This window comes from Pseudomyrmex gracilis, unplaced genomic scaffold, assembly GCF_002006095.1.
Source record: "Pseudomyrmex gracilis isolate BER0280 unplaced genomic scaffold, ASM200609v1 scaffold_0, whole genome shotgun sequence".
Classification (NCBI taxonomy): Eukaryota; Metazoa; Arthropoda; class Insecta; order Hymenoptera; family Formicidae; genus Pseudomyrmex; species Pseudomyrmex gracilis.
The window spans coordinates 4,479,597-4,489,879 of record NW_018020584.1 but is presented as its reverse complement, the minus strand read 5'-3'; the positions used below and the strand labels follow the sequence as shown (position 1 = coordinate 4,489,879).

Here is a 10,283-nt window from a genome sequence, read left to right as displayed (position 1 = left end):
TAGAGCGCCGCGGCGCCCCCGGGATCAATAAAACGACCGCCCGGCCGTCGCCTGTCCTAGGTCCTGCCTGCCTGGCCTCTGCCCGACGTGATCTCCTGTTTCGCTCGCCTGCTTGCTCGCGAGACGCCGCCGGACGCTTCGTCGACGCAAGCGACGCCGCGGCGCCGCATCGCGTCGCGTCGCGCTCCGGCGCGAATAACGTACCGCGCTCGCTCGCGTGCAAACTCGCGCCGCAGGTCGATATTTCGACCGCGGACGGTCAGGAACGTCCGCGGGAAAATCCCGGACGGAAGTTTCCCTTTTGAGAAAATTCGGTGATGAGCGTTAAAAAAGGTGCGACGTTTGAAGAACGTTGTTTGTAAAATAGCGGCAAGGAGGATGATGTAATTTATATTAAAAGATTTGATGAAGAGGAAGATAATAAAATTGATGAAAATTAAGTCAAGGCGAATAAGAAAGACGAGCAACTACGTACATCCCTGTGGAAATTGCTTGCCGCATAATGACATACATTGCAAGGAAATTAAGAATATTGTTTTTTACAGAAAACCGTACATTAAAATAATCATACGCGCAATATATATGTCTTTTAATAAAAATGCAGCATTTTAATTTCTCAACTTTTCTCATGTTTGCAGTGAGCACCTACTTTGCTTTTTATCATGTTATCATATATTAAAAATTTTATTATTAAAATTATTATTAAAGTTTTGTATATTTTATTTTTTGTTTTATAAACATGTGTATGTGTGTGTGTGTGTGATAATATAATATTTTAAGATTCTTGCTGTAATACTTTACAAAAATGTTCTCAATTTTCTTTATGTAGATATATACGTAAAATATTCAAATTAGAATAATTGTAACGGAATTACCGTACGATATCATCAAACATCTATGAGAGCGCACATAAAGTTTTATTTGGAACGGTCGGTCATTATCTCGGTATATACCTGGTCAGTACACCTGGTCAGTACAACTGAGTCAGTACAACTGTGTCTTATTTTCTTTTGTCCACAGCAAGTATAACAAAAAAAAGTGTAACTAAATTAATAAAATTGTTTTGCAATTACTATCGAGCTAAATAAAATTGTGTTTTGCATTTCATAAAAAATTCAATTATTCTCAATTAAGCAAATCGTAATTTACTTCGTTAACAATCAACTTATTCCATTGTTGTAATTAAGTTTTCCACCATTGTGAGATGATTATTATTTAAATAGAGCTCGCGTAATATGTTGCTGTTACACAATAGTACATCCCGCACAATCGCTTTCATTTCGTTCTTTGCAGGTCGATATTGCCGGCAACCCCCGTGGTAGACACGAACATATGTTCAAGGATAGAGTATTCTGTATAGTCTGGCAATAGTCTATTATTGGCCGTAATGATAGTCGAGGAAACGTGTCTAAAAGTGTAGTAGGCCGTAATACGAGTCCTCTTAATGCACAAGTACACAAATATCTTTTTTATACGTTTATAACGAAAATTAAATAATAATAGATATTAATGCCGCAATTTCAGATGCTGAAATAATTAATGTTAAAATTGTTTTGCGTGGGAAAAACTTTCGTAGTATAAAAAGCACGTATATATATATTACACTCTATATTTCTAGACAATTGTTTTTAATTCAAAAAGACTATACATTCGGATTTATGTCACTTTAAATTTTTTTTACTATCCTGTAAGTGTCTGAGGACTTGTTTAGCTGCGTTGCTTATGTCGCCGCTCGTCGAAGACACCATGGTCTCGATTTTTTCGATCGGTATTGCCGCTGACAAGTCACGGATGTACCTCGGCTCCGTGAGATCGTAAGTGACGGACTGCAAAACGCGAAGGCAGAGCAGCTGCATCAGCTCCGATGACGATTCATGCTCCAAACAATGACTTAACGTGTCTCCTACTCGGGATTCGAAAAGATATCGCAAGCCGGTTTTGTTTATACTCACGTTGTACATGATCATTAACATTAATCTGCAATGTAACGACGTGTGACATTTGTCAACAGAATATACGCTTCTTTCGTCGATAAAAAAAAAACAACGGTATGGAAATTGGGAAAACTTCGAGATGCAAAGTTGTGAAAAATAACTTTCAGCATATAATATCATGACAGACGTGATTGATTATATAAAACGTATGTCCACCTTTTTAGCGATAAAGATCCGGGAGCTGGCGGCAATTCGGGCGTTAATTTAATTATCTTTTGCACGAATTCCGTGCCATTTCGATTTGTTATTAAGAATTCACGACTCTCTGGATTCGCGGTTATGTTAGTGGCGATACCGAGAAGTCCTTTTACAAATTGATATTCGACGTTGCTCGTTGGCGGAAATCCAAATTTGTAAATACTAACGAAAGCGCTGAACGTACCGTTCACTATTGCTAAAAATTCTCCGATTTCGCTCTGACACTATAAAACATGATGGAAAATTAAATCTTTTATATAATAATTTTTAATATCATAAATTATTATTATTTGAGAAAAGAAATTTAATTAAAAAAACAAGCTCTTGAGAATGTAAGGATCAATTTTAAAGGCGAATAAGAGCCAATATACAGGGTGTTGTGGTATTAAAAAATTCTGTGTTTATTGCGTGACCATATGTTTTGATCCGTCGTAGGGATCTTCTCCAGTGGTTAACTTTTCCCTGTAATCAGTTAACCACTGAAGAAGATCCCAACGACGAATCGAAACGTATAGCTACACGAATAAACACAGAAGTTTTTAATACCACAACATCCGGTATATTGGCTCTTATTTGCCATTAAAATGGAGAAAAGAAATTTTTGCAACATGTAAAAGCCAAGTTATATATATATATATATATATATATATTTTTTTTTTTTTAAATATTTCTATGTAATTTTTTTCTGTGTATTTACATTTGTATATATTTTGAACTTAAAAAGAGAAATTTCATATCCCAACTCTATTATTTAGTTTCTTCGATACATACTCACGTTCGATATCCAAGTATCGACTATTTGCGGAAATTTAGAAGCACGCCATGTCAAGTTACCTAATACTGCACCGAGGCTTGTGCAATAAGTACTTTGACTTAATATCTGGATGACAGTAAAAAAAAAAACGAAGTAATGAATGAAGCTTTCAAAAAACATGTTTTTAAAGTGAATAAACGGATAAAAATTTATGAAAAATTCGATATCTTCAAAACTTTATGAAGTAAATAATATAAATATATCGATTTATTTTTTAATATAAGGTATGTTATGTGTAAAAATATATTGTTACACTTTAAAGTATATTATGAAAATATACTTTATACATATGTATAAAGAGTATAAGAGTTACTTGATCTTTTAATTGTTCAATCTCTTCGAATGCATTTTCTTTCTCTTTTGTTAGATGTTCAACTTCAGCACTCAATTTCTCGCATTTTGCTTTCAATAGTATCATTTCTTCTGCATTATCTATATAATTTTTATAACAGTCAAAAATATGTACACTAAATATTTACACGTGATCAGTTATGTCACAATATTTTGTGTTCAATAGCTAAATTAACCTGCTGTTTTTTAATTGTGTTTTATATCACTGATAGAAGAATTAAACCCAAATATTTTTTTTGTAGAAAAACATTGCAACCTTTTGACGTACTAACTGACGACGTTGAAAAATTATTGCAAAATATATGCGTGTTTTCTCCGTTCGTCTCCTCGCGACATTCAGGGTTGAGTTTGTTAGTCGTAAAAATTTGTGGAATTTCATTTATGAATTCATTAAAATTACAGTTGGTGGGACTCAAAATGATCTCCAAGGAATTCTGAAAATTGTAAGATGCGAGCTGAAAATTACGAGAAAATTTAATAAGTCATGAAATAAAAGTTGTGAACGATAAACATTTATAACGTACATACGAAGAGCTCATGTTCGCTTTCGGAATCGATTTTGTTCATGTGTGTCTTCGTTTTTTCGCGTTCATCAAAGAAAACCGGGCGAGACTAGCAAATGCGATATAACAAAGCTTTTCTAAATTATTCGTAAAAATCTGTAAGAAAACAACACAGACGCATTTGTAACGTCTCGACTTCAATTTTTGAAGTCTTCGCACATAAGTAACCTGTAAAAAAATTAGGTTTTGTACATATTTATATTTATCGATTTATGCATGTATAATGTGTTGCAAACAAAAATAGTACAGATATGATAAAAATCTTTTTATTGAATTATTATTATTGTGTATATGTTATATATAAGAGGAACATTGCGTAGATTTAGATTACAAGAATTTATAAGAGAAAGAACAATAGAAAACGTTTTAATTTCATCTTTGAGAGAGAATAAATTTTGTTCTCATTCAATAGACAATAGAAAAATTTCTAAAACTCCGTGCAAATGACGCCAAGTTATCGGCAAAGGTTTCGCCGTAGCACGATTTCCGTTCGTTACATAGCGATAAGATAAGCCGCTGCCGGATGCACCGTGTAACGCACGCGAATATTTCGAATCGCAAAATACGAATGCACTCGGGCGTCATAACGGTAATTTTGCACGTCGATTATCCGCGTGGTTTGCGCAGGACGCGTTTCGGAACGCGCGCTGCGCGTCACGCTACATTCGCGTTTATACACAAACGCCATAGTACGATGTGCCAGTTCGGTATCAAGTATAACCTTCCGACTTGTGGAAGTTTTATTATTTTTCCAGAATCGCGGATATCTCCGTGGTGAGAAGCCGAGCGAACGGATTCTCGCGCGATTGCACGTAAGTTCTCTGGTGATGAATATTAATTACGAAAGCGACGCGCTCACACTTACGTAAATTAATCACCGATCGCGTCTCTTGGAAAAAGCGCGGGATGACGCTTCGACGCGATTCGTCTCCGATAGTTTACATTCCTCTGGACCGATTACGAAACCTACGCACTTGCCCACACTTTTTAACTGTGTTAATTTTTCCGCTTCATTGGTTGTAATTGGTCACCGAGATTCTTGTTCGTTCACAGCGTGTCTGAATATTTTAAAACCGCAAGTGCATTAAATGTGAGCTAAATAAACGAGCGTGGTTGATCCTGATAATTATATTCTGCAAAGAGAAATTTTCGTGATGTGAATATTAAAATAAGTTATATAAATATAGCGCCCTGATTATATGTGTGTTCGTGAGTGTGTAAACATATGAGAATAATTTGAAGTATAAAAATAACTTTTTTTTTATCAATTTATGTCTATGGTCTAAATATTTTAAAACCGCAAGTGCATTAAATGTGAGCTAAATAAACGAGCGTGGTTGATCCTGATAATTATATTCTGCAAAGAGAAATTTTCGTGATNTGAATATTAAAATAAGTTATATAAATATAGCGCCCTGATTATATGTGTGTTCGTGAGTGTGTAAACATATGAGAATAATTTGAAGTATAAAAATAACTTTTTTTTTATCAATTTGTGGAATATTATGTTTCCTACAGGTCTCACGATGAAGTTCACCGAGGGTGAAGAAGTTCTTGCCAAGCATCCAAAGAACTCGGAATATTATAAGGCGAGAATTCTTGATGTAACAGGTGACCGATACAAGATAAAATTCATGGCAGGTGGTGAACATGTGGTTAAAGAGACCGATATGAAGGTAATTCTAAAATTGAATCTTTTTATTAATTAAAAATTACTACTGCATTCTTATTTAAAAAGATTCTACATATATATAATAGAGTAATATATTAATATTCTTTTTTTTATTTTATTTATCTAGTATGAGGAGAGATCAACTGGCAGATCAAGGAGGACGACAAAAAGTCCTACAAGATATTCTCCAAGCAGACAATCCGAGCGTAGACGATCTCCAGGTAGACCTCGTAAACGCTCGCCAGGTAGATCGGTAGATAGCTCACCTAGTAGACGATCTAGCAGATTAGTTAAACTGCCCATTCGTAATACGCGTTTGCCAACGGTAACTGTCTCTCGCATAGATGCCGAAACTGGTAAGCATACGTTTGCAATTTGCTGCTTGTCATACATGTCTTTGCGTTTAAGCGTGTAAATATACACATTTGTTTTTATTAACGAATAGGAAAGCAGAGTAATCACAAAGAAAAAAGTGATACAGAAGCACAGGACGAGTCTCCATCAGAAACCATGCCTCTATCGTTGCGTTTGCGGACACTCGGTATGACTCGTAGATCGATACGACAGTCCAGCGTGAAGACTGAAGAATATAAGTCAAATATAATGAGAAATATGGACAGAGCAGTTTCGCTTCCATTGGAACGAAAAATTATTGATTACCTTCCAGAAGAAAGAGTACGAGGATATTCGATGCAAAAAGATCAAGTAAGTCTTTCAAATATATATGTCATTGATTGTATTATTTTTTGTGTTCTAATTTGTTCATACTTTATAATGATGACAAGCTTGACAAAAGGTGTTAATAATAACTTCAGGATCTGAAACCGCTTGTATCGCAAGACAGCGAGAAGTGGGAAAAAACGGTGAAACGCGAGAAGGAGATTATTAGAGTCGATAAACCGCAGGAATGGGGTGGATGGATCGGAACATCTCTTCTTATTTTATTATTACCGTTGTCCATAATATGCCCGCAACTTTTGTGCTCAAAGCAGCAATGCAAATCTGCTTACGTGGAACTGCCAAAAGATTTGGAATCTTATATAAATTTAAGAGCATTATTATCTTACGTCGTATTTCTAATATTATTAGCTTTTGTATCGATTATACCAATTGGAAAAATTGTGGACGGACAACAGAGCAAACTAGGAATATTGCAATATCGCGTGAATGGTATGTATGGCTCGAAATCTATAAATTACTTCAATTGTATCTTTAGATTTCTCTAATTTTAATAATATTTTTCTTCTTCAGGTTTATTAAGCGCTGTGTTAGCTATAATAGGCTTTAGTTTACTTTTGGACAAAGATGTCCCGGTTGCTGATTATATTCTAAACAATATCGTGCAGTTATCAATTAGTGGCTGGCTCGTGGGGATGATTTTGGCATTGGCATTGTACATCAAAGCGGGAAGAGCTCCGGTGGCTACTCTAAATATACACGCGTCAACCAAAAGCAGAATATACAATTTCTGGCAGGGTAGGGAAATCAGTCCACGAATTGGCTCTTTAGACATTAAGCTGCTGTTAATACGAGCTTCTCTCATTGGCACGGTAATTACCAATTTTTTTGTAAACAAATGGATTCATATAACAATTGTTACATAATTACACATTTTTTTAATGTGCAGTTGATTCTGAACATGGCTGTTGGAGTTAAAGCCATTGGAAATATAAAAACTCTAACTATCGGGCAGTTGGATAGTGCCGCGTTGTTAGTCACTGCCTTGCAGCTGTTTTATATTATGGACGGATTAATATTTGAAAGCGCTATCTTTACGTCTTTTGCAATAATGTATGAAGGAACTGGATATTTGACATGCGTCAGTCATTTGTTGTATCCATTCTTGACGACTCTCACAACAAGATTTTTTTTGTATCAAAAGTAAGCAATATCTAAGATACATATACATAAAGATTTAATATGTAATGAGACATTTTAATGACTGTTTTACGTGCTTTCAGGGCAAAACTTAATTACTTCGTTGGCATATTTATTGTCATCTTTGTAATAGGCTACGTTCTATACAGAGCTAGTAATTCGCAGAAAAACGCATTTCGTAAGAATCCTCTTTCGCCAACATTACCTTGTTAGTATAAAATCCATTATTGTCTTCTTTTTTCTTTCTTTTCTTTTTTATTGCGACCAAAGTAATATTTTTTTGGAATTGACGCAGTAATAGAAACTATTCCAACGTTGCGTGGAAAAAAGCTGATGGTGTCCGGTTTGTGGGGTTACGTGAGGCATCCAAATTATTTGGGCGACATCGTGATGCAATGGTCCGTGGCGAGCATCAGTTTGCCGATCGTTGACGTTCTGCCGTATTACGCGGCAATCTGTTGCGTGTTCGTGCTGACTTACAGAGCCGTGAGGGATAACAGACGCTGTCAAGAACGATACGGATACGCGTGGGAGCAGTACACTTCGCGCGTGAAATACATGATCTTGAAACCAGTGTTTTGAGACACAATAACAGAAAACAGGCTATTTTATTTTTAGTAAAACTATTTTAAGTATCATTTATGTAAGATGTCCGGTAATAATCGTACCCCACCTTTTGTTAGCAGTCCTTTATTAACCTTTGCCCGAAAAGTCCTTTATTATTTTTGCGAATTTTGTAATAATTAGTGAGTTATTGATTTTTAAAGATCCGCGAGTGAGCGTGAAAAAAAACGTGACAACACAATGAGAGAAGTTCGATTTTTTATCTGAATAAATTATTTTATCTGAATAAATTATTTAAAATAATTAAGTCGGACCAAAGAGCCGGTAATTTTCAACAGTCGGTGGTTTTTGTTTCAAAATTGATTTATTTTGATTTTTATCAACAATAAATTGTTTATTTAATGGTTTAGGTTGCAGTCAAAATTATTACTACTAATCATTGCTGTTTATAGAGCTTCCCGCGCGTCTAACAATCATGAGTGCGTAAAACTAGCTCTTCACTAAGATGCTCGTGAATCTTAATAAATTAATAACTCATTAATTATTGCAAAATGGTAAAGGACTCAGTATAATTCACTCTGTCTGCTACGAGAAGTGAGTATGGTTATCATGGAGCACCTTGTATATTTTATATATATATATATACATACATATATACATAGAAAAATTTAAAAAAGCAAAAAATACTCCAAATGTAATATGCTCATTACATTTTGTAAGATCTCTCTAATCGTACGTTTCTTTTAGTAGAATAGAATAGTTTTATACAAACGTCATGTATTCTTATTGCAATAATAATGAATTTATTATTAGTATTATAAGAGAGAGAGAGAGAGAGAGAGACAAGTACAGAAATGTGTAAAGATTTGTGAACATATTTTGTAACTGATATTAGGGAAATTTGCATTATTAAAAATTTACACTTGTAAATCGTATCTTATAGATGATAGCGGAAAAGCGGGACAAATTATTTGATAGGAAAAAAGAAATGCAATTTTTGTATTTGTGACGTACAGCGACCGCTTACAAGCCGAATAATTTTAAGCGCTCGCAATTCAATGGATTTATCTCCCCTTCACATGAAATATTATTAAATATATTTAATAATATATATTGTAGAGAGAGTACATATGATGAAAGGAGAGAGAAGAATGTTTATATCGTAAGTATGGATACGTAATATTTAAGTGCCTGTGAACATTGAATTCACATTACGATCCGAAAATACAAGTAAGACGTAAGAATTTTTATGATTTTTTATATCAAACATATATAGATGTATTATAAGAAGAAAAATGTACAAGTTTATTTTAAAAGAAAAACCATGATTTTATTAAACATTTTAGATAATAAACAAGATAATTTTTTAAACAAACCATACATTATTCTCTATTTCTTTTTTCTATTCTGTATATTAGGTAATCTAGGGTAAAGGCAATATGAGATTGCTGCACAGTTTTGTAATGAATTATGTTTATTTAAAGTAAAAAAAGTGATTGAACGAGAGCTGAGCAAAGAGCTCGAAAAAGAATTAAAAAATCTGAATAACGCTAAAACAGAGTGTTATTTTGACACGCGTGTGTATGTTTGTGTGTGTGTGTGTGTGTGGATGACCCTCAAGTTTATCTATTTCTATACTTGTACGTGTATATATACATTTATTTTTATTAAATTTTTCGTATATGTACATACACATCTAATTGCTATAAAAACAATCTCGTAAAGTGTTTGGTTAAAAATACATTTTTTTCGATATTTTTTCACCTGCGATATAATCCTTCGAAATAAAATACGAACGTTCTTACATTTGTAAATCAAACTATGGAGCCAATCGTTAATAAGACGGTTTACGCTTTTTTCTAAAACCAAATGCTATCTTTTCTAAAAAAAATTTTTTTTCATTTTTCAAAATTACATATACAAGAATCTTAAAACAATAGAAGCAAATTTCTGCCATGTACATGAGCAAATCTATTTGCAATAGACGTGCGAGTAAGATCGTTTTCGGATATTACACGTATCTATGTATACGATATCTTTATAGCCATATTTATTTACTTTTTTTTATTGTATTTAGAAATCGTCATCAAGCTTACCGCCTATATGCGACGTTTCTCTCTTATTGCACTGTTTTTAAGAAAAATATTTTTTGAATTTTATACACAGTTTGTCCGGAAAGTTCCCGGACTACGTGAATTAAAAATCGAAAATGAAAGATATGGTTTATTAAACAAGTTTACACTTCAAGG

At 34.0% G+C, this 10,283-nt stretch overlaps 2 protein-coding genes across 3 annotated transcripts; one reads left to right on the top strand and one right to left on the bottom strand.

Moving 5' to 3' along the window:
* Positions 1 to 1,661: 1,661 nt before the first annotated feature.
* Positions 1,662 to 4,093, bottom strand: LOC109864084 (heat shock factor 2-binding protein-like). The gene is made up of 6 exons (XM_020444962.1): positions 3,882 to 4,093; positions 3,614 to 3,812; positions 3,320 to 3,438; positions 2,968 to 3,072; positions 2,151 to 2,416; positions 1,662 to 1,977 (listed from the first exon to the last, which is right to left on the bottom strand). Exons 1-6 carry the CDS (start codon positions 3,894 to 3,896, stop codon positions 1,662 to 1,664), a joined length of 1,020 nt encoding a protein of 339 aa, XP_020300551.1. The 5' UTR covers positions 3,897 to 4,093.
* A 482-nt stretch (positions 4,094 to 4,575) lies between these two features.
* LOC109864098 (delta(14)-sterol reductase) lies at positions 4,576 to 8,851 on the top strand. Of its 2 annotated transcripts, none has more exons than XM_020445013.1 (9): positions 4,576 to 4,732; positions 5,439 to 5,596; positions 5,720 to 5,948; positions 6,038 to 6,297; positions 6,408 to 6,762; positions 6,844 to 7,142; positions 7,220 to 7,473; positions 7,554 to 7,678; positions 7,766 to 8,851. In XM_020445013.1, the coding sequence occupies exons 2-9, from the start codon at positions 5,447 to 5,449 to the stop codon at positions 8,050 to 8,052; spliced, it is 1,959 nt and encodes a 652-aa protein (XP_020300602.1). In that variant the 5' UTR covers positions 4,576 to 4,732; positions 5,439 to 5,446; the 3' UTR covers positions 8,053 to 8,851. The 2 variants fall into 2 exon arrangements, with proteins under 2 accessions (XP_020300602.1, XP_020300593.1); XM_020445004.1 differs by lacking the exon at positions 4,576 to 4,732 and adding an exon at positions 5,273 to 5,353.
* Positions 8,852 to 10,283: the final 1,432 nt, after the last annotated feature.